This window comes from Podarcis filfolensis (genome assembly GCF_964270895.1).
Source record: "Podarcis filfolensis genome assembly, chromosome: 12".
Lineage (NCBI taxonomy): Eukaryota > Metazoa > Chordata > Lepidosauria > Squamata > Lacertidae > Podarcis > Podarcis filfolensis.
In genome coordinates this window covers 6767719-6792267 of record NC_139614.1, presented here as the reverse complement: position 1 = coordinate 6792267, position 24549 = coordinate 6767719, and the positions used below count along the sequence as shown (strand labels likewise).

General features: G+C 42.9%; 1 protein-coding gene across 1 annotated transcript in view; it reads left to right on the top strand.

Moving 5' to 3' along the window:
• NPSR1 (neuropeptide S receptor 1) overlaps positions 1 to 24122 on the top strand; it is a 77029-nt gene extending 52907 nt beyond the window's left edge. Inside the window, exons 3-9 of the mRNA XM_083578194.1 lie at positions 5572 to 5675; positions 6568 to 6661; positions 10269 to 10470; positions 14450 to 14526; positions 16622 to 16711; positions 21858 to 22038; positions 23984 to 24122. Of these exons, the coding sequence (XP_083434320.1) occupies positions 5572 to 5675; positions 6568 to 6661; positions 10269 to 10470; positions 14450 to 14526; positions 16622 to 16711; positions 21858 to 22038; positions 23984 to 24071 (836 nt within the window). The 3' untranslated portion in view covers positions 24072 to 24122. The remainder of the gene's footprint in view (positions 1 to 5571; positions 5676 to 6567; positions 6662 to 10268; positions 10471 to 14449; positions 14527 to 16621; positions 16712 to 21857; positions 22039 to 23983) is intronic.
• The last annotated feature ends 427 nt before the right edge of the window (positions 24123 to 24549 follow it).

The window sequence follows — 24549 nt, the reverse complement described above, 5'->3', positions numbered from 1 at the left end:
CTGGGGCAAAACATCTCAGGCCGGCCCTGCAGAGGGGCATCGACTACCCCTTTTGTGATAACATAGGAAAACAGTAACACAGTAAGAATTGACAACATAGCTGGAGCAAATTTATAAATTACTTGAAAGAAAGTTGTAAACACCTAAAAACGTTTGTAGCATTAACATGAAATGTTTTGTAATGTGGAAAGAAGGAGCTAATTTACAAATGAAAGGGTGATTGTTAAATGATTATATATGGTAAAGAAGTGATTGTAGAAATGTGATAAATATGTTAAAATAGTAGGAAAGTCAGAAAGAGTGACGGAAGGAAGTCGTTACTCGTTTGGAGTAGTGATGTAAGCTCGAGATATGTATAATATGTATGATAAAATGAAATGAAATATGGAAAACTCAATAAAAATCATGATTTAAAAAAATGAACAACATAGCAAAATAAACAGCATCCAATAGCAAAGATAACACTTAATCTTCTCCCTTGATTTATTCCCTTTCCCTTAATGAATACGAATATTACTGATCTCTGTACACTTAAAGAAGGCGGCAGATCTGCCTTTGGGAATTTCATCTGCTCTCATCTCTTCTTCCCCTTTTGACCTTTGGGACTGCAAAATTAATGAATTTTACTGGTTATGGACAAGCAGAATATAGCTGCATATTATCTATAAAGCTTATATAATACTGCAGTATTCTACCATTTTAAAAAAAGTTGATGCCTCCCTCCTTCGATATCTATTTGAAATGTCAAAGAAATAATTCCTTCTTTTCCCCTTGCTCAGCTTATAACAATGCTTCTCGTTTCCCTCACCCAACACGATGTTCTTGTTTTAAAATGCAATATTGTGTTCAGTCTGTGTTAATGTACACCATCAAATCATACTATTAGGAGACCAAAAAACCACCCCTATTCAGACGCACCAATTTTAAATAATTTTTCCACCAGAAGAGAGTCCACTGGCAACATTCTCTGCATTAGCATAATAGTGTGTTCAAATCGCCTAGCAACAGAAGCTCAGGCAGCACAGAGTCCATAATCGTAGTTGTAATAATATTATACGTAGGAAAGCAAAAGAGTTGGCTGTTTTGTTTTCCAAATGGAAGATTGCTGTGTTTTCAACATATTTAGATGCATAAATTGGAGGAAAGGGGAAAGGCCCATACAGGGACATAAAATATGTAAAGTTGATTATTTGTATCAGAACCTCAGATGCACTGATAGAACAATGCCAGCATTTATTTCAAAGTTTTTCTTATTTAAACACAAAATGTGTAATTGGAGAATCATAGGGCACACAATACATTAAACCAGGAGCAAATAAAAATAAATAAAAAATAAGTTCCCTCCTTTTGCGTTTAGTTCTGCAAACCTTGGGGTTACCCCAAGCCCAGGGGCAGTGCATCCCATTTTGCCACCTGAAGCAGAACAGGAAGGTACTACAGCCTTGCCACCCCACCGGGCCCCACTGCATCCTCCTGCCTTGCCAGGGTTGTGTAGCAGCACCCATGAAGCAGCAGCAGCAGTAATAATAATAATAATAATAATAATAATAATAATAATAATAATTTATTATTTATACCCCGCCCATCTGGCTGGGTTTCCCCAGCCACTCTGGGCGGTTTCCAACAGAACACTAAAATACAATAACCTATTAAACATTAAAAGCTTCCCTAAACAGGGCTGCCTTCAGATGTCTTCTAAAAGTCTGGTAGTTGTTTTTCTTTTTGACATCTGCTGGGAGGGTGTTCCACAGGGCGAGTGCCACTACCAAGAAGGCCCTCTGCCTGGTTCCCTGTAACTTGGCTTCTCGCAGTGAGGGAACTGCCAGAAGGCCCTTGGCGCTGGATCTCAGTGTCTGGGCAGAACGATGGAGGTGGAGACGCTCCTTCAGGTATACTGGACCGAGGCCATTTAGGGCTTTAAAGGTCAGCACCAACACTTTGAATTGTGCTCAGAAATGTACTGGGAGGCAGTGTAGGTCTTTCAAGACTGGTGTTATATGGTCTCGGTGGCCGCTCCCAGTCACAAGTCTAGCTGCCGCATTCTGGATTAGTTGTAGTTTCTGGGTCACCTTCAAAAGTAGCCCCACATAGAGCGCATTGCAGTAGTCCAAGCAGGAGATAACTAGAGCATGTACCACTCTGGCGAGACATACAGTAGCAAGATCTCAGAAGATCTCTCTGTGAGCTGCCGCCATGGCTGCCACCCCTTTTCCAGCAGTTACAGGAGGATTCAGGGAGGGTGGGGCACCCATTGGGTCGCTGCCTCTTGGTGTTCCATCACCCAACGCATCTACCTCAGCCTACTGCATGGCTGGGCCAAACCTGCCCAAGCCTTCTGTTACCTCCCTTTCCCTCCCTTAGCTGCCAAGTTTTTTTGAATCACAGTTGCCCTGTTTGCAGGGTATGGAGCTGGCTAATAGAGGAAGCGATTTCAACCCAAGCATTATAGCTTATTTTGTGAGGGGACCCAGTCAGAGAAAGATGCACGCAACAAATCCTGTATGCATCGTTGTTGTGGCTAGGTGTCTTCATCTCTATGCTCATCTGGACCAACTGAATTGGCAGGGCGTGTAATTTGATGCATTTGAGGACCACTCCTTATTTCAGGGCTAGCGAATGTGATGCCTTCCATGTGGTTTTGGACTCCAGTTCCCATCAACCAGTGTTCAGGAATGATGGGAGATGTTGTCAAACAACACCTTGGAGGCATCCCATTGGCTCTCCCTCACTGACTGTATTTGACTAGAGGAGGGGTGGAATCTAAGTCCTAAGCTTCACTGTAAAGACACTATGAAGGACACAGTCCTTTGAGACCGTCTGCTGAACAGCTCCTGCTGGAATGAGCAGGAGTGATAGAAAAACACACCCTTTCTCTTTCTTAGTTGCCTTTCACTCCACAGGAACAGGTGGAGTGGAGCAATCCTAGTTTATTGTGGCCCAATTAACCCTGAGATAGGCAAAAGTAATTAAGCCAATGCCTTTCTCAGTCCCTCTCAGTGAGTTTCCGCAGTCTGTAACTCACTGAATGGCAGGAACGTCTTTAATTAGTGACCCAGAAATGAGATGAGAATGTATTTCTAGCAACACTCGTAATTCTCTGCATTGGAAGTCAATCAAATTCAGTCCGTCCTCCTTTAAAAATTCTGCAACAGGTAAAATAGCTCACCACAGTCCTCTTCAGCCAGGCCTTTGGCTGATTAACAGTCTATGCCCTTTGAATTTTATTTTATTTTATTTTATTTGCAAAAGGGAGAGGGGTTATTGGTTTGGTTTATTCTTTTTTATGTACTTTGTGGTTTTATTCTGTGTTTTATGCTGTGAAATGCGCCGAGGAACTTCCAATTCAAGAATAAGTAAGGCAACCATCTTTTATTGCCTTCCTCAAACGCAAAAGAAAATGTCCCAGCACACAAATCATTTTGAGTGATCATGCAAATTGTGATGTTAAGTGTCTTAAAAGCCTCAGTTCCAGGCATATCAAAAATCTCACTTTGCAAGTTTTGTCACCAATTCCTTCGGGTCAAGCGCTGATGCTTTGGAGTGCTCCATCAATAGAGTTGCCAAGCCAATTAGTCTCTTTTTGCAACACTGTAAGTTTTCATAAGTTTGGGCTTTGAGAAACCGTGTTCAGAATATAAAATAAAAGTAAAATGTCACCAGGATTTTATAAGATAGAACAAAACCTAATCTGTATAAAACTGCATCCCTCTGCCTGGTTGACCTAATGATGGTACCAGCCCTGCCTCTGTGAGGGATAAACTAGAGTTCCCAGAATTCTTTGAGGAAAGAAAGTGTTTTGAATGCGTGTTAAAGGTAAACACAGCCTCTTGCCTCTTATTAAGTTGTTTCCTCTAAAGAGCAATAACTCTAAGGCAGTCACTTATCTTCATCCAGCTCTAAAAATGCTGTGGGACTACAGGATTGTAACCATGACCTATTATGGTGTTCTGTGTAGCATAATTTTCATGATCCTGCTGTTATCCGAAGCAAATAACAGCTCCCCGCCGCCATCACACGTCAAACAGGTACATTTTGTCTAACAGGTTAGCAATCAACTGACCAGCTATCCTTCATATTAAAGGTCACTGAATTCAACTGACGTCCCTTATTACAATTACATTCTTCAAAATGAACACTGTGGCTCCTGCAGTTTCTGTTAGTTTTGACACTTTGGTTTGGCAACGAAAGATTAGAAATCAAAGCTGGCCCAAACAACTGCGTGTGGATGTGAACATATTCTTTCCTCAGAAGCAAGGACAGTTCTATTCTGGCATCAATTGAACACAATTCAAACACAACAGCGTCACACCTATGATTTATCTATCTGTGCCAAATCTGCAGAGTGGCACACAGCTCGCACTCTCTCTTTAACTCTTGTTTTAAATCTACAATCCCTGTGTTTCACGGAGAGCCTGGCAGCGGTTAGGGGTTTGGTGCAGGGGAAGCATCAGAAGTCGAGGTCCGAGCGGCAATTTACGCAGCTGCACTCCAGAAATGAACTGCGTATGGTAGAGTTTATGAAGCCCCCTTCCAAAAGTAGCCCAACATCCTGTCCAAATTCAGCCTCTGGTGTAAGAGCATCTTTGTTTAAAACTCCCAGTGTGCTTTTGTACTCCCAGAGGACACTCTAGATTTAGGACATAGAACCTTTTCTAAGCTGAGAGCTGTGTTTTCTTTCGAGAGCCGCATGTCAGTGGGGCATGAGGCCAGAGGCAAAAGTGGGTGAACATTAGATCCTGACTGAAAATCAATGAACTTTAAGTGGAACAGAAACAGCTGCTAGCACTGTTTCTCAGCTACAAGCCCAGGTAAGGTTTCCAGGTGCTCAAGTGTTTCCTGAACTTTTAGAGTCTAAGCCTTGTTTTCAGGAGACCTGTCAGGTGTTATAACTCAGGTCAGTTGGTTAGAGCATCGTGCTGATAATGTCAAGGTTGCAGGTTCAGTCCCTGTATGGGACAGCTGCATATTCCTGCACTGCAGAGGGTTGGACTAGATGCTCCTCAGGGTCCCTTCCAAATCTTCGATTCTATGACAGCAGCTGTATGTGTGTTGGAGGCATACATCCCCACCCCGTCCACCTCTGACTTGGCTTCATAGAGTGGTCAGATCTGAAGATGCTTTGTAAGTCTGGGATAACCAACCTCATATAACAAACATGAAAGGGTTAATACCATAGATACTCTTCTGCCAGACTTAGCTCACCTTGGGTGGGGCTAGGTAATCAAGACATTGTTCCCCTAGTCTACCGGACAAGCTCAACACATGTCTGGAGGTCTGAGCTGAGCCAGCTCGGACCGCATGACTCTACCAGCTTCTCTTGAGTTCCTACACCAATCATTTAGGAACTCTCACCACTGTAACTAAGCCAGGTTTTACTGCCTATGCAATTTTTTTCTGAATGCTGTATGGAAAAGTACTTATTAATCTGAGCACTTATTTTATCCCATGGCAGCTACCACCCACTGATCTCCACAATCGCAGCAGGTGGGAATAGGATTGAAGACGATAATGGCATTGTAGCAGCTGCTTTTTTCCTTCCTTTCTAACTGTGCCTTTTTGTATTTTTAATAGATTGTTTTACAGGCCTTATAAATATAATGACTGATATAATTTGGCGCTTCACTGGAGATTTCATGGCCCCTGATCTCGTCTGCCGAATTGTTCGCTATCTGCAGGTAGGAGAATAGATAAATGTCTCTCTTGACGTTTCTTGACGTACTTATTCCTTAGCTTAACAATTTGCCTAGGGCGGGGCAGAAATCACTCTGTTTCCAAGAAGGTGGTTGCACGAAAGTAGAAAAAAAAAGTTTATTCTGCGTATCAGTTTTGTTACACAATAGCCAAGTCATCTTTGTCCCAACCGGGCCTTGCTGGTGAACCAGATGGGGCTGAAAACAGGCACACACAGTCACTGAGTCCACCTGTGCCTTCAGTTATGGTGGACCTGCTCCTTCTAGGGGAGTGAAATCTCATTCAGGTCAGGCTGCCTCTCCGCCTCCCAGACACAAGACCCCAAAACCCATAACACATTTGTTTTTTCAGGATTCAGCTTCAGTTTATTGCCCCACATCCAACCCATCACCACCACCAACCACTGACCTAACACCTCGACTGCTTCTCCTGATCCATGTGGACCGAGAGATAGAGCTGGGTGCCATCTGAATATTGACAACACTTCACTCTAAATCTCCTAATGACAGCTCCCAGAGGTTTCATACAGATGTTAAATATCATCTGGGACAAGCTGATAGAACCCTGGAGGACATCATGGGGCAGGACACGCCATGACTACTTTCTGGAAATGGCCATGGAGATAGGAAGGGAATCAATGAAACACAGTCCTGCCAACCCTCACCCCCTTGAGACGCTTGAGAAGGATACCATGCCCAACAGTCACAACAGCCCCTGAGAATTGGGCAGGGTCCCCCTCTGCCATCTTTCTCCCAAGCCATACAATCATGGCAGCTTCAGTGCCATGCCCAGGCCTAACACCAAAATGGAATTGAGCCAATGCTCTGATGACCCATTTCCCTCCAATAAATGGTCACTTCTTTCTTTCTGCTCTAGGTTGTACTTTTGTATGCTTCAACCTATGTCCTGGTCTCACTAAGCATAGACCGATATCATGCCATTGTGTATCCAATGAAATTCTTCCAAGGAGGTAAGAGATTTATCCCACTCCCATGTTACACACACACACACACACACACACACACACACACTTTGTGCAACAACTTCATTTTCAGAGCAAATATTTTACTGCTATGAATAATGCAATAGACTCGTTTATTAATTCCTGTTCTTAGACTCCCTTGCCATTTTTCAAATATCTGTGGTGTTGGCCTTTGGCATTTTACAACCATTATTGCAATCGTGTCAGATATCTGATTTAATGAATATCTTCCTTTTTTCTTACTCTGGTGAGAAAGGGCCATTAGGCACCCAAAAGTTAATAAAACGATAAAATGTTTGAAAACTATGCCTGGTGGAAATTCAGTGGGGAATTCAAAAAATTTAATTGGTTTGAGCCCCTGAAACTTAAATCATGTCATTTAAAATGTTGTGGGACTTCCATTTATACCAGTGAAATGCTTCATAGTATTAGTTTAAAATAAAGTAAAAATCTGTCTGTGTAGGAGATATAAAAGGTAAAGGTAAAGGTACCCCTGCCCGGACGGGCCAGTCGTGTCCGACTCTGGGGTTGCGCACCCATCTCGCTTAAGAGGCCGGGGGCCAGCGCTGTCCGAGGACACTTCCGAGTCACGTGGCCAGCATGACGAAGCTGCTCTGGCGAGCCAGCACCAGCGCAGCACACGGAAACACCGTTTACCTTCCAGCTAGAAAGCGGTACCTATTTATCTACTTGCACCGGGGGGTGCTTTCAAACTGCTAGGTTGGCAGGCGCTGGGACCGAGCAACGGGAGCGCACCCCGCGGCGGGGATTCGAACCGCCGACCTGACGATCGGCAATTCCTAGGCGCTGAGGTTTTACCCACAGCGCCACCCGCGTCCCTGTGTAGGAGATATAGGGAAATGATATTTTCCAGTGTCAGTAAAAAACTGCAACCGGAACTTTGCAGGACAGTGGAAGTTTTGCTATTAGGAAGACAACTAACAGAGTGGTTTTTAAATCTGGGAAAAATGCTCTGCAGAGAAACATTTAGGCAAGACTTAATGTTATTCTGAACATTGACTGCTGATGAAAACAGCATCCCCCACATCACATTATCCTAAAGAATGTGAACATTCTTGTGATTGTGGCACCATATTATTGACTGTGTTGTGGCATCCAATCATGTTTATGTACTTGCCAAGTTGATTTTTACTCTGCCCTTCGGCCAAGGAGCTCGGGCTAACACACACAGCTCTCCCCTCTTTACTTTTGGTGTGGAGGAATCACAATGTGATAATGGCACTTGAATGAGACTGTTACACCCCACCCCAGTCTTCACAGCAGCGTGAGACCCCAGGGGTTCCAGGCACGCTTTACTCATAAAGTTCTGTGTTTCCTTTGGGGAAATTGTAGCCTTATTGGAGTTCACCGACTGGGTCTGCATTGCTCCCGGGAGGGAGGGAGGAAGTCAAATGACACCGAGGGTTGGTTCAGAGAAAGAGTTCTTTATTTCTGCTCTCCGGAGCAGCAGAAAGGCACTTGCATGGTCAGTCCACAGCAAGTCCAAAGAAAGAGAGATTTCATGCAGTATATATATCCTCCAGGCACCCTCTTCCCCCCTTCCGCAGGAATCCAGGTACGTCAGCTTATACACGCAGGTTGACATCACAGATGTTCCTGCTCCAGTACTCTTAACCATAAAAGGGTTTTCCTTCCTGTATTCCTGACCATAAAAGGGTATTCCTGTTCCTATATTCTTATCTTGGAACAAGAGGTCACCAACTCCAAGAACATACTCTGGCGCTGTTCCCGGACTAGGTCTGTGCATCAGAGTGTGGTCAGGACGTAAGATAAGACCTAGACATGTCATCCCTACTCCACTGGAACAGCCAAGGTCATCCATTGCTGTGACTGATAAAGGAGAGATCTTTGTTTATACAGCTGTGTTCTTGTTATGCATTTGCTCAACAGCTCAAGTTTATGCATTTTAGAAATGCTAAGAAGAAAAGGGGGGGTAGGGTCCTGTTTCAAACTGACTGCACAGAAACCCATTCCTGAGCAGAGACTGTGGTGTCTTTGTGATATATGGTTTATTTACGCACACACATATATATAACCCGAGCCTGCAGTTGAGGGGTTCAGAACATTGCCACCCCAAAAGGGTCTTGATTTTTCCATAGCCGCAGCCCAGATTTCAAGCAGAAATCAAACATGCTTCAAAACATGCCTCTCACCCTCTCTCCATTTTGCTGAATATTGCCAGTTCTTACATCACTGCAAAAACTCCATCCCAATATTCTCCTTTTTCTCGAATGAGGGACCATTTGCCCTCTGGCGTAGAGCCGCTCCCTTGGTCCCAGCCAAAGACTCACCAAGCTGGCTCCTGACTTGTATTTTAACATGCTAAATTCAATGTCTGGCACCAGTGGGTGACCTTAGGGTCTCAAATTTCAGGGGTGCCCTGTGAGATGCCAATATTTGGTGCCCCTTCCTCTTGCCTTCCATTCTGCATCATAGTTGCAGGCCGGTGCTACCCAGGCTCCATGCCCTAAATCCCCCTCTGTTGGCACTCTGGAATTAGAAGGGGACTCCAGGCCCCACAAACCTTATAACAATACTATACATTGCATTAAAGGAATCATAATTGGGGATTTTGTGTTCTGCAGAACACTGGAATTGCAGGCAGTGGTGAATGGAAGTAGGTTTTTAAATAACATTTGTTTGTTTGTTTCAACAATTTATATACCAGTTACTCACAGTCATCTCTAAGCAACGTGCAGAAACTTCTCTATAAAATTCAGAATTCAGTTGAAATGCCTGCTGGAATAAAAGCAAACAAACCCCATTCACTGAGATCATTCACTGAGCTAATTGAGGGCCACCTGCTTCCCTCACTTGCATTCCTAAACCTTGTTGTACCCGGAAAATAGCCATGCCTTTGCAGTGTGCACATTGTTAAAAGTAGAGAATGAGCCACAAACCCGGCAAAATCATGTAATAGTTCCTTTGTAAAACTGCTGCAGTTCAAATGGAAGCATTTTTTAATTTATCACTTACAAAAAGAAGAAAATCCCTATAGCTAGAAAACATAGAGGTTATTCCAGGTCCGGCCCTGGCATTTTGGAGGCTCTTGGGCCCCAAGATTGCCTGAGAATACCATGTACTGATGATAAGGCTGGGCAGAGATCTCTCCTGCTTCCCTGAAATCATGTTAATTGGGATTACCAGGGATCTTTTGTACATGGAGCCTAGTGAAGTTCTGCCACGGAGTGGTGACCATGCTTGTTTGGGTTTTGCTGTTTCTGGAGCTCCCTGGAATTGAATGAATCCCAGCTGTTGTGCTGGCCATTCTTTGCCTGAAATCTCAAAAACACCTTGCAGCAAGCTTTTTTCTGACTACAGTGTTTGGCAGAGCTCCCAGTTATCCGCATGGTAATGTATTTGATAAACCATCCCTAATTATTTTAATCCTAAAACAGAACACAGATAGTCATTCATATTTCACAGAATGCGACCAGCTAAGTTTCCCCCCACACTGGGGGTAAGTAACTCTATTGCCTCTCATTCACCCCTCTAAATTTTCCTCAGTATCCAGGTCTGTTCTTTGAATAAGCTGCACATGTAATACAATACCTTGTTCTTATTTCTCGACCAGAAAGGCAAGCAAAAATCCTCATTGTAGTTGCCTGGGGCCTGGCCTTTCTGTTTTCAATTCCAACGCTGATTATATTCGGGAAGCGGCAATTATCCAATGGCGAAGTGCAGTGCTGGGCTGCCTGGCCTGATGACTCCTATTGGATTCCCTACATGACCACAGTTGCCTTCCTGGTATATTTCATTCCTCTGATTATTATCAGGTAAGGATCTTGTACTAAGCATTCACACACACTTATCTCACTCCAGGTGTGGACCTGAGTTCAGGTGAGATTCCACCTTCATTTCAATGGAGGGCACTAATCTGCATAGTTACGCAAAGGAAGAAGGGCACATATTGGTTTCCTCCATTGAAATAAATGGGGGAAACTGGGGTTCTGAAACACATGGGGCACTCCCTTGGATACGTACGTTTTGGGGTATCACCCTCCAACTTGTAAAAGGCAACTGGAACAGCAAAAGAGGGAGGAATTAAATGTCTGCATAGGTCCTTAGGTGTGCGGACTTGGTTCCTTTTCATATTTTGCTTTAAAGGTAAAGGTAAAGGGACCCCTGACCTTTAGGTCCAGTCGTGACCGACTCTGGAGTTGCGGCGCTCATCTTGCTTTATTGGCCGAGGGAGCCGGCGTACAGCTTCCAGGTCATGTGGCCAGCATGACTAAGCCGCTTCTGGCGAACCAGAGCAATGCACGGAAATGCCATTTACCTTCCCGCCAGAGTGGTACCTATTTATCTACTTGCACTGGCGTGCTTTCGAACTGCTAGGTTGGCAGGAGCAGGGACCGAGTAACGGGAGCTCACTGTGTCGCGGGGATTCGAACCGCCGACCTTCTGATCGGCAAGTCCTAGGCTCTGTGGTTTAACCCACAGCGCCACCTGTGTCCCGTATTTTGCTTTATCTGAAGGCATTACAGGGACTCAACTAAAATTATCATTAGAATGGCAAACACATTAGTGAAGAGTTATTAAAGCCCTGGTAAGAGAGTTGTCAGAAGAGCCACTTGAACCAAACACGTCCATGATCCAGACCTGGGAACCATATGCATCACTGTTCAAGACCATTTTTATCTTGTTTCGTGCAGCTTTAAGAGCTATAAAGCTGAAAAGCAGCGTATTTATGAAACTAAACCAAAGGAGACAACCATACCTTCTGTTCTGGAAGCTACTTCTGCCACATCCTACAAGCAACGTAATGTCAAAGTGGAAAACAGCCTCCTGTGAAGGGCAAATCAGTATCTTTTGCATTTGAATATATCTGAAAAGGCAGAGAATGCAAAGAAATACAAAGTACAATCATCTCTTGCTTCACAATACATAAAACCAATATATTCAAGTGGTGTCATATTCCCGGAAGTTTGAGCACAGGTGTTTATAGATCTCTGGTATTAAATCTTGCTCATGGGTGTCCAGTAAGGTTAATAGGATTTGATCACTTGTTTGCACATGAATTTATGCTTATGTACTTTCCTAAGGTGGGAGGTTTTGTGAAATCGGTTTTTCAGTGTAAGAAATGTACTGAACTGGGACCTGTTGCTGTATACCAAAAAGGAGGCTAAAAGAAGCCAGAGGTTAAAATTGGAATGCCATATGCATATGGTATTATATGATAGTAAAATTATAATAATAAATCATAGAATTATATGATAGTAAAATTATAATCTCTATAATGAAAGAGAAATACAAAACATCTCACCATAGTAGAGAATCCTATGACCAGGTGCAAATTGTCACTTCCTATCAGTAGTATTCAACAAACCTTTACTCAAAGTAGACCCATTAAAATGAATGGGCATGACTAAGTTAGATCCATCCATTCACTTCATTAAATCTATTTTGAGTAAAACTTACTGAATATCACCCTATTTTTTAATATTTAATCCAGACTTGGATGCCTGTTTTTTAGCAGTGGAATAGCAGGAAATCTGCCACACATGAAGGCACAAAACTATTCCGTGCAGATTTGTGTACATTGTGTCAGTTTCATTCACACACACACACATGCCTACAGCACATGGCTGTCCCTTTGAAATTTGTTGCAAAGATTACTCAATAATCTATGTGAGTTGCCGAACACTCAAAAAGTAATTTATAAATGCTTCATCTTCCTTATCCTTATTATTCAAAAACCTCTGTAATTTTCTTATCATATGAAAAGAATAACTCACAGATGTCTCCTGAAGAGAGATCCAGGGGCCTCAGATGGCTTTATTTATCTGGAACAATCATACCATCATAGGAATGAATAACAAGTAGCTTTCTTGGGTAGGGTTGCCAAATTGCAAGCCCACTCTCTTTCTGCCTTACTTTCTCTGCATTCTCTTTTCCTTCAAGCAACTTGGTATGTTGGCTTGCTACCATGGCAGAATGACCTGCCATGCATACCTCAAAGAAGGCCAGCGTCTTCCACTTTGGCCATACCTAGCTGGCAGAATGTGCAGAAGGCAAGGGCAGGCCGATGAAATAAAGTTACAGAACTGAATGTTTGGTTGCCTCTCTAGCGCCATTCACTTATTTCCACATGCATGCTCCTTTTCAGCTTCATAGTTATCAAAGCTGCATGCAGCAACAACAGAATCTTCAATTTACTGGAAGAGCGTCATTCTTGCATCAAACAAAGGCACTTGGATGGAGCTAGGTATCTCTCCCTTTGTGACATTTGGTTTAATTATGCAGTTCCTGGCTGGAGCCATGATCATTAAAGTTGGTGACACACCAGCTTCAGAAGTGTGGGTATTAATATCTTTGCCATAATGGAAACTTCTTTTCTTCTTAAAGGTAAAGGTAAAGGTCCAGTCGTGACCGACTCTGGGGTTGCGGCGCTCATCTCGCTTTATTGGCCGAGGGAGCCGGCGTACAGCTTCCCGGTCAATAAAGCTAATACTTTATTGAATTGTTTTAACCATTTTGATGAATTTGTTGTAGTTGTTCCTTACAGCTTCATCTTAACACTGTAACTAGAGCTGCCACAAAAACATGCAAGTTTCATTCATTCATTGTTTTAACCATTTTGATGAATTTGTTGTAGTTGTTCCTTACAGTTTCATCTTAACACTGTAACTAGAGCTGCCACAAAAACATGCAAGTTTCATTCATTCATTGTCATCACTGAAGCATCGTTTGAACTGCCTTCCTCACTTACCTGGAGGGCAGTGAAGGCTGTAAGACTTCTGCATCGCCTCCAACCTCCTGCACCATCAGGTTTTGATGATACTGGAAGTGGTGTTAAGGTTAAAGTTCTGCAGAACTTCATGGCTTAAATCAAACCTCACATTGTGTCAGCTACAAGCATATGCACACTGACAAACTAGTGTTATAAAAAAAATTAGGTCACACACACACACACACACACACACACACACACATATATATATATATATATATATATATATATATATGTTCATAAATGTACCAAGCAAACACGTATATATATATATAAACCACAGGTCTAAAACGCACAGGAAAAGTCCTAAAGCCATTTTGACTCTTTCAGTCACCTCAAATATTTCTCTACAAGGTCGAAGGAAATGCAGAAACCTCCCCATTGTCTCTGTCCTCACAAATCCTGCCTTAAGGGCACATTTAAGGTGTGAATAGGGTGAGCCTGTGACCTGGCTCAGGAACTAAGTATTTATCATTACAAAAGAATGGCCAGGCTCCCTAGGTAATCCAGTCAAGTGAGCATTAACTGGTAACCTGGCAGACAGGGTAAAAACAACGCACTCAGATTTCTGTTGTAGACCACCTTTTCTGTGATGTAGGTATGATGTATCTGGGGGGTGGTCTTGGGCTACACCCCTTCTGTGATATATGTATGATGTATGAAGGCGTGGTCTTGAACTCCAGGGCAGGGAATTTAAAATGTCTATATAAGGCCTTGCACACCATTGTTCAAGGTCCTCCGCCTTTCCTGCATGTGAGGGGAGCACCCTGTTGCAACAGATCAATAAAGATCAGGCTTACTAGCTGCTTTGCTTCTCAATATTCTCTGGTTGGCCTCTGTTATTTTCTCCTACCGATAGAGGACCTGCAAAAGGACTCTATATGGGCTCTTGGGTACCCCCATAAGGGAAAATGAGCAGTTGTTTTTTTTTACTTATATCACTAGGATGATGAGATACTTAGAATTATCCCATCCTAAAGAATCGCTAACTTGTTTGTTTTCTGTTCTTTCCCCAACTGTAGCGTTATTTACTTCATTGTGATCCGAACAATATGGGTTAAGAGCAAAGCTCATGCTGTCATTGTTTCCAACTGCTCAGGTAAGTAAATTGGGGCAATCACGCCCAAGCATTGAAAGTAATGACATTGAAAGACAGTGGGAATGCAATTGCCACAGATCATTAAAAAGCCCACTGTTGATCAAATCTCCATGAGCTGCCATAGGCTAAATTGCCAAAAGCATTTAAACATGTGCTCACCAGGTTGGCTGGACCCCAGTCATTTTACCTGGAAGTAATAAGAGAAAATGACTGAGTGGAGTCTTATCCTAATAACCTGAGCATAAGCCATGGAAAATACACACTAATTCCTAACTGAGGACCTAAAATTCATCAACAGCGGTTGAAATAGATTCATGTAAGCAAGGGAAAAATCAAGACTCTTTCTTCTGAAGCACTAATTAATCAAATAAGCATTGTAAATATTCAAATGAAAAGGAAAGAAAAAAACTGAGCCAAGCGTACTGTTACCTTAATTACTGCTTTAGTGACAGGAAAAGAAACATTGTGTTAATACATTCTAATGAATTCACAATTAGCTTTTCTAAAGTTGTATTTTTCTTTGGTTTCCACAAGTTATCTCATGCAAAGCTGTGCTCTGTTCAAAGTTTAAACTAAGAATTTCCAGAAATCCTTCCAAGTTCATCATGGATGGAAATATTGACCAAGATTAAGCTGATCAGTAATAGCAGAATATTCCCAAATATCTAACTGTCCGTGGTTTCTTCCATTTTTGCCAGTTGATTGAGAAGATTCTGGAGCACCATTTACATTTCCGTTTTGAGTGTGAAATTTTAAATGCAAAAGTTTCAGTTTTGGCAGGTTTCGCAGATGAAATCTTTGAGCTACCAAGTAACGTAGAATTGCATCAAAAACAACAAGAAGTTCTGTGGCATCTTAAAGGACACCACAGCTATCCCTCTCAAAATTGCCACAATTTCTTAGGATCATAGAATTGTAGGGATGGAAAAGACCTTTGGATCATATTATCCAATGTTATCAGATCCTAAAGGCCAATGTTGAACCAGCTATGGGGAATAGACAACCACAGATCATGAAGAATGTTTCATCTAAGTTGGGAAACAAAACTGGAAGTAGACCTACAGTGTGGCTCTTAGCAAAGGTTCTGCTTATGAAGGCCATATGGAGAACTTCTAATACCCAATTATTCCTCAGCAGAAAATTATGCCCGTAACATCATTTTTCAGAGGGGAGGCATTAACAGGCCTCTTCCGTCATTGCTGGAGCCCTCCGCAAGCTGCTACCTTGTCTCTCTCCCTCAAGGTGAGCTCTTTTAGCCCTTGTGGGAGTAGAATGGGCTACCAGCCAAAGGAAGTGTTAAGCTGAACACTCAGAGAGCTTCATTAAAACTTTCCAAGTGTTCAGGTTTAATATGCTTTTCAGGGTGGGCACAAGACTGCTTGCCTATCTCTAGCATATGGTCATTGGCTATAAACAAACAAAAAAAATCTATATCTCTAACATCTCTCTCCCCCTGAAAAAAATAAAATAAAAAATAAGGCAGGAACAGTAAATTGGGAGTTGAAAGGCTGTGAACTGGCATCAAAATTGTGAGAGTGGTGGTGGCAGCAAACATTTTAAAATCTCCCCAATTTACAGCTTTGCTTTGAAAATCAAACCTCACAAAAATTTGGCACGGCGCACTATTATTTTGGCTGTTCTGTAGCAGGATGGACCAAGGAGATTATTTTACCTCACAGCTGGTAGCTAAGGGAGATGTCTTCGCAACTTGTTGAAAGCCACATCAGATAGCTGTTTACACTTTTAAAAAAGCATATAGCCAAGTCTATGATAAAAGAACATCTCAAAAGATTGTGTTGTGTTGTGTTGTTTTTAAGATGCTTCAGCATAACTGAGGTCCTTGTCATAGGCTAGGTGACTGTGCGTTGCGTAAGAATTCAGATAAAGAGTCAATAAATAATGGGACAAATTGATAGGTTAGATGATATTATAGATGGTATATGTATTGCGAAATTGCTCATGATTGGTCATTCTAAAAATTTCTATTACAATAAATGGGCTTTTGGGGCAGTTTGATGAGAGAGGTGACCACATTCCAGTCATGGCTATGCATTTCTTAAATTTATTTTTTCCTTCTCTTCTCTTTTCTTTGCAGATGGTAAATTCTGTGCTAGCTACACCCATCGGGGACTCATATCAAAGGCTAAAATCAAAGCTATCAAGTACAGTGTGGTAATAATTCTTGGTAAGTGACAACATATGCCAGCTAACTAGACATCAGTGACCAGTGAAAGACTTCATTTTTTAAAAAAAAAATGGCTCCATGGAAGCTTCCAGAGAGTTGGAGTGGATATCTGCCCCCATGGTTTTGTCTCAAATCCATTCCATCCATTTCACTTCTGCTGCCAGAGCAAGAGCAGCTTCTTCTGACTACCTCAGCCTTTGACAGCCACATTTTTACTCAAGCAAGAAGGTATACTGTTTTGTTTTCTTATTTTTAAAGAAAGTAAACCAGGTTTTCTGTGGCTGAAAAGCCCCAGTCTCTGCACCAAAATAAAACTTTACAGACAAGCCTAACCATAAGACAAAGTAGCATTAGCTTGCGTAGTAACTGAGGTTTCTTCAAGATTCAATTATGAGATGCTATTAAAAAGCTATTGTGAGCTGACCTTTTCCCAAGTATTATATCTGCTATGACGAGCGGAGTGGATAATGGACTGGTTTCGCTGTAACGTTCCTGGTTTACTAAAAACCACCAAGCCTGCATGAAACACACACACACACACACACACACACACACACACAGACACAGAGTTGGGCCAGCTCTTTACTTGCAAAATAAGAAAACTGTGATTTAATGCCAGTTTACCAACCAGGATCTGAAACCACAGTTTGATTCTGATTTGAGATCTTGTTTGTAAAGTGACATTTCCCTGTCTTAGACTGAACAAGAAACTGTAGTTTAATTCAATGCGGATTGCAGTGCCAATAGGAATGAGAGCAAGGGAGAGATGTGCAGTCAGACTGTGTGTACAGGACGCTGGACCATTGGCCTGTTCCAGCAGACCCTTCTTACATGCCTAGTTCGTTTACACAAGCAGCAGATAAAGTGAGAAAACTATTCCTGGGCTGTAATTGTTCAAACTGCAGGAAAGGGATTGCATGAGTAAATGCTGATGCTTTTTTTATTATTTAATGTATTGTGGCTTTCTCAAAAATACTCAATTCCCCACCTGTATAGTCATACCTCAGGTTGAATGTGCTTCAGGTTGAGCGCTTTTGGGTTGCGCTCTGTGGCAACCCGGAAGTAATGGAGGGCACTATTTCCGGGATTCGCCACTCGCGTATGCGCAGACGCTCAAAATGGCGTCACATGCATGCGCGGAAGCGGCAAAATGCAACCTGCAGACATACCGCCGCGTCTTACGTTCCATTCAGGATGCGAACGGAGCTCCGGAATGCATCCCGAGGTACCACTGTAGTATGAAACAACAAAAAAACTTCCCTAAACAGGGCCGCCTTCAGTTGTCTTTTAAAAGTAAAATAGTTGTTTATTGCCTTGACATTTGCTTGGAGGGCATTCCACAGGGCAGGCGCCACTACCGAGAAGGCCCTCTGCCTGGTTCCCTGTAACCTCACTTCTCGCAGTGAGGGAACCGCCAGAAGGCCCTCAGCACTGGACCTCAGTGTCTGGGCTGTATGATGGGGGTGGAGACGCTCCTTCAGGTATTCAGGACCGAGGCCGTTTAAGGCTTTAAAGGTCAGCACCAACACTTTGAATTGTGCTCGGAAACGTACTGGGAGCCAATGAAAATCTTTCAGGACCGGTGTTATATGGTCTTGGTGGCCACTCCCAGTCACCAGTCTAGCTGCCACATTCTGGATTAATTGCAGTTTCCAAGTCACCTTCATAGGTAGTCCCACAGAGAGTACATTGCAGTAGTCCAAGCGGGAGATAACCAGAGCATGCACCACTCTGGCGAGACAGTCTGCAGGCAGATAGGGTCTCAGCCTGCGTACCAGATGGAGCTGGTAGACAGCTGCCCTGGACACAGAATTAACCTGCGCCTCCATGGACAGCTGTGAGTCCAAAATGACTCCCAGGCTGCACACCTGGTCCTTCAGGGGCACAGTTACCCCATTCAGGATCAGGGAATCCTCCACACCCACCCGCCCCCTGTCCCCCAAGAACAGTACTTCTGTCTTGTCAGGATTCAACCTCAATTTGTTAGCTGCCATCCATCCTCCAGCCACCTCCAGACACTCGCACAGGACCTTCACCACCTTCACTGGTTCTGATTTGAAAGAGAGGTAGAGCTGGGTATCATCCGCATATTGATGGACACCCAGCCCATACCCCCTGATGATCTCTCTTTGACTACTACAGTGGTACCTCGGGTTACATACGCTTCAGGTTACATACGCTTCAGGTTACAGACTCTGCTAACCCAGAAATAGTGCTTCAGGTTAAGAACTTTGCTTCAGGATGAGAACAGAAATTGTGCTCTTCTGGCGCGGCAGCAGCAGGAGGCCCCATTAGCTAAAGTGGTGCTTCAGGTTAAGAACAGTTTCAGGTTAAGTACGGACCTCCGGAACGAATTAAGTACTTAACCTGAGGTACCACTGTATATTTACTGGTTTCATATCTTCTGTGCAGGGGTCCTTCTCCACTTAAATTGTGACAAGACAGAAATGTGAAAGTTGCAAAGATGCAATCATTGCCGCTGACCCTTTTCTGAGATAGGTTGAAGTAGCATTTTGGATTCTGTTTTGTTTAGCCTGGTGTGCTGCAGTAAAGATTGACTCACCCAGCGGATATAGCTGAGATCACTTCTACAGCAATTAAAGTCTCCCTCCATGGCAACACAGTCACAGATTGCCTTTATCATCAACACAGTCAAGTCCTGTTCTACCTACTCTGTTCTGCCTCCCTCCCACCCCCATGAAATATTAAATAAGTGCTTATTTCTCCGTAGAGTAGGGTCATTTCCCCCCGTGGTTTTCCAAGTCCCTGAAATCTCTACAAGCTTTAGAACCACCCGTATAGCAACAAAATAGATTTTTTGCCAAGGCGTTCTACTGAGGGTTGCAGAACTCCCATTCCTGGTCTGTCCCTGTGCTTCGTACTGTTTATTGAATTATTTCAAACTTTCCTGTGTCACCTTTCGGTGGGTTACACAAATTCGCAAAAGCAACCAAAGCCAAGTTATCTCAAAATCAGTTTTTAACAACAACAATAAAGAAAAAAACTGATTTTAACAGTTTCTTTAAAGAAGCAGCCCCACACAATTTTAAAGAAGCAATAAGCACCAGGATAGAGACCTAGAAAGCTGGGTGGGATCCTTTATGCCGACAGATATTGCTAGACCACTACTTCCATCGCCCCTGTTTATTATCTATTATTTTTCTTTATTACATTTGTTAGTTGCTTTATCTTGCCCAGGGCAACCCAGAACTACTTAGACTTGCAGTGTGGCAACTTTTAAAGGGTCATTGATTCGCCACTCCTGTCTTGTACTAATTCAGGCTGCTGGTCCATCTAAATCAGCCTTTCTCAACCTTGGGTCCCCAGATATTGCTGAACTGCAACTCCCACCAACCCTGACCACTGGTCTTGCTCACTAGGGATGATGGGAGTTGTAGTCTAGCAACATCTGGGACACCCACGGTTAAGATCTAGCTCAATATTTGCCCTAACTTGCCAAGACACCCTGGGAGCAGATCAGCACATGGGCTTCCCAAGGTTTCCCAAACTTGGGTCCCCATTTGTTATTGGATCACAACTCCCATCATCCCTAGGTAGCAGGACCAGTGGTCAGGGATGATGGGAGTTGTAGTCCAACAACAGCCAGAGGACCCAAGTTTGGGAACCGCGCCCTAAAGAATCTTGAGGACTGTAGTTTGTTAAGTGTGCTTGGAAGTGGAGTTCTGTGAGGGCGAAAATAACAACAAAACAACAACAACAATTTATTATTTATGCCCTGCCCATCTGGCTGGGTTTCCCCAGCCACTCTGGGTGGCTCCCAACAGAATATTAAAAACACGATAAAACATCAAATATTAAAAACTTCCCTAAACAGGACTAACTTCAGATGTTTTCTAAAAGTCAGATAGTTGTTTATTTCCTTAACATCTGATGGGAGGGCGTTCCACAGGGCAGGCGCCACCACCGAGAAGGCCCTCTACCTGGTTCCCTGTAACCTCACTTCTCACAGTAAGAGAACCGCCAGAAGGTCCTCGGAGGTGGACCTCAGTATCTGGGCAGAACGATGGGGGTGGAGACGCTCCTTCAGGTATACTGGGCTGAGGCTGTTTAGACTACAATTCCCAGTATACTTAGGAGGATACCATGTGCTTTAAATGTGCATTGAATGTGCTTTAACTTTACGGTGTGAATCTGCCATTGAGTTCTTGAGGAGTCTTTCCCAGCCCTGCCTTGAGATGCAAAGTATTGAACCTCAGAGGTTTTTTATGCAAACTATACGCTGCAAACATTAGGCTCTTTGATTTACATTATAAGCTTTCCTTTTTTTAAATCTGCCTGTCTGCAAGCATACAGAAGGAGTGACCTCCATCAGCCAAGCGATTAGGCTTCCTTTTTTCTTATTCAAACTTAAATATGCATTTTCTGCAGATGCTATCAAATGCAAAACTGAAGAATCCCCGGCTTAGGTGCTGGAATTTATATTGATTCAATTAGGCTGGCTGTTAATGCAAGGGGACACAGGAGAAAGCGCTCCTTGGCATTTGATAATGATTTAATTGGCTACACATCTGTGTTTAATGTGATTATATTGCTGTCGCTCAGTGTTTTGTTTGTCTGGATTAGTCCAGAGGGACTGGCAAACTGATATAACAGGAGGAGGGTGTGCTACGCATTTTCTTCTTTGCAGATGGGATGTGCAAATAAGGCTGCACCAGTATACCTTTGCGGATGAACCTCAGGGAACTTTCAACAAAAGGATTATGCAAAGAGAAACACTTAGTTCCCTTCTTTGAGAGCCAGAGGCAGATGTAGGAATGCCTTTGAGGCTCTTAGCTTAGAAAGCAAAGTCCTTTCAGTATTTAATGATGGACATCCATTAAAATAAGTTGTTACATTTTTATTTTTTTTTAAGCTTTGTATATTTGCTGCTGAATCCCATTGACCGAGGACAGATGGGGATCCTGCACTTTAATAGATGGGATTTCAGCAGGTGTTGCAGGAACTCAACAGGTTGGTTCTACATAGGCATGCAAAAGTTTACCAGATTTCAAAGCAATTCCCCTTTTTTAGTGAGAAAAACAGAACACTTGTGAGAGTAGACAAGCCAATTTTGCCCAGATCTCCTAGTGCTACGTTCCCCATTAAAACTGAACACTTTTCAAACCATTTCCTTGATTTCTTGCAGCTTTTGTACTCTGCTGGAGTCCTTACTTTCTCTTTGACATTCTGGACAACTTCAGCGTCCTCCCGGAAACCAAAGAACGCTTCTATGCCGCAGTGATTATTCAGAATTTGCCATCTTTAAACAGTGCCATCAATCCCATCATATACTGTGTTTTCAGCAACACCCTTTGTGATGCTTTCAGGTATTAGACTTCTTGGGTCGTCCCCTTAATGGGATTTATATGGGCAAAAAATGCTACCAAATAATTGCCTGGTTACACATTACGCTCACCAGGTGAGTAATAGGACTATAACAGAAGACTTTAGAAGATACAGCTACCCCGTCCTGAAGTCCTTCTTATTCTTCATTTATATTTTGTGCTCATAATGGTATTAGGGAAGTTAAGTGTGATCTTGCTTTCAATACTGTTTGCAGCTGCAAAAGCCTCAGGGCAGACATACTGCTTCATTTCCAATTAGTGTGTGGCCTACAATTTCCTGCTAGAATCCTGCAACTTTCCATATCACAAATTTCTGAGGGAGGGGGAGTCCTGTCCTGCTTTCTCTGTGCAAGAGTGCAAGAGTGCCCCTCCAGACACACTGATGTATTAAAATTGGGAAAACATTACAGAACACCTAATAAAGTGGAATGATGGATGGATGGTCCAGTTTACAGTGTTGTGAGATACCCCCATAACAGAAGTTGCCCTCAGTTCCCATCACACACAGAGGCAGGTTAAAGTCCAAAATAGTTCACTGCTGCAGAAGATAAGGCTTCAGTAATACATTTCCAGACATTGATATATACATACAGCTTGTAGGCTTTGCAGATACATATATACACAAGTACAAAGCATTTCTGAGGCTTCAACAATTCAAGATGTAACACTGACTCTGACTCACTTCTCAAGACTGACCTCGACACACAGCACAAGACCCCGGCATCCTGAGCTGACTTACCTCAATCACTTATATAGGCGGCACTCGGCTGTTGCCATAGCAACTGGTTTGACAGGCCTTGCACCTGTTATCTTATCTCATACATGAAGTGATCTGTAATCATGAAGAAAATTAACCCCTTCCTCCAAGTCCAATTTCTCTTACACCCCTTCTGTAATTTTGCTCATGGCATTGCTTTAACACAGGTATTTGATATTGGCATGTTTAGACCTCTGTTGGACTTTCTTTAAAACCAATCAATCAATTTCCTTTATTCGACTGATAGTCAGAAATAAAACATTACACAATAATTATAAACTATAACATCATAGGGGTACATAAATAAGGTAGGGCCACAGTACTAGACCTCTCACAGATAACCCACATCAAAGCATTCAGTTATACGTTTCCGACACTTGAGTGCCAGGAAAAGGAATTTAGCCACTGACAAAGTTGTTTTCCCAGAAGACTTATTTAGCAGATATGCTGTCTGCTTTCCTCTTTGTCGGGAACTGAGCTGGGGTAAGTATGGAGTTATAAGGTACTGTCTTAAATCGTTGTAGAAGGGACAGCTCAGTAAAATGTGCTCTGTGGATTCTACCTCACCCAATGCACAGTGGCATAATCTCTGGTCATATGGGACTCCTCCATATCTTCCCTTCAGAACCGCCGAGTCAAGAACATTCAGCCTAGCTGCAGTAAATAGTCTGCGGTATTCCACGTAGTGGATATCTTTAAAACTACTTGGCTCATATGCTGTACACATGGCCCATGCTGTAACCATTCAGGAGGCATCCCTTTTATACTGCATCTGGACCTCCTGGGAATGAATTCTTATTCATGTTTGAATTCACCCTCTCCTAAACCTGACTCTCTTTTTACATTCGATTCGTTAGATTCATTGCAATGATTGCATCAGTGACATACTACAGAATTCAAGGGGGCAAGAGCAGCTGCTAAGTTGGGTGGAGTGGTTTAAACCTCTCCACACTCACACAGTGCTATGTTTACTCTCTCTTTTGGCCACCACTGTCACTGGGGGGCCAAAATATTAGCAAGTGGGAGAGGATCAGGCCCTTGGACCAGGGTTAGCCACCCCCAGTCCAGACATATAAATTAGCAGATAAAAAAGCTATGCGTTTGCACCGTCCTTATACTGTGAATTCATTTCAATTTTTCAATTATTGTTGTTATTACTTTGTTCTCTAGGCGAAGAAGATCAGGAAATTTGGGGACTTTCAGAGAAAGAACAGAAGGGCAAGAAATGCAGGCGGTATCCAAGCCGGAATATATTTAGAGTTGATATGTGACTATAAAGGCCACATGGAGTCTGAGGAGTGAAATAGAAGCCTCATCCTTGTATAGAAATCTATTATTTAAGGAGAGAGGAATGAGGAGCAAAAATCATTCCTTGTACACCCTGGTGGCCAAACAGAACTGCCATGGTTTGTTCCACATTTGCAGTCAGTCCTTGCTTTTCAAAGGTGCATCCACTGAGCGGTATGTTTCCGTATAAATGGCTTTTCTCCATATGGGAATATTTTATCTTGAAAAAGGCGGTGCCACATTTCTACATGGTACCACACAGCTCGTTTTTACACAATACTGTCACCTAAATCATCAAGACCCTTTGATGGCTGAAGAGCAGGAATAGCTTTCTCTCTCCTTTCTGAGAAAAGAGCATTCCCAGCGCACGTCAAGATACTTTATCCCTGCTGCCCTATTTGGGGAGTTGCTGTGGCTCAGTGGGAGTACATCTGTTTCACAGGCAAAAG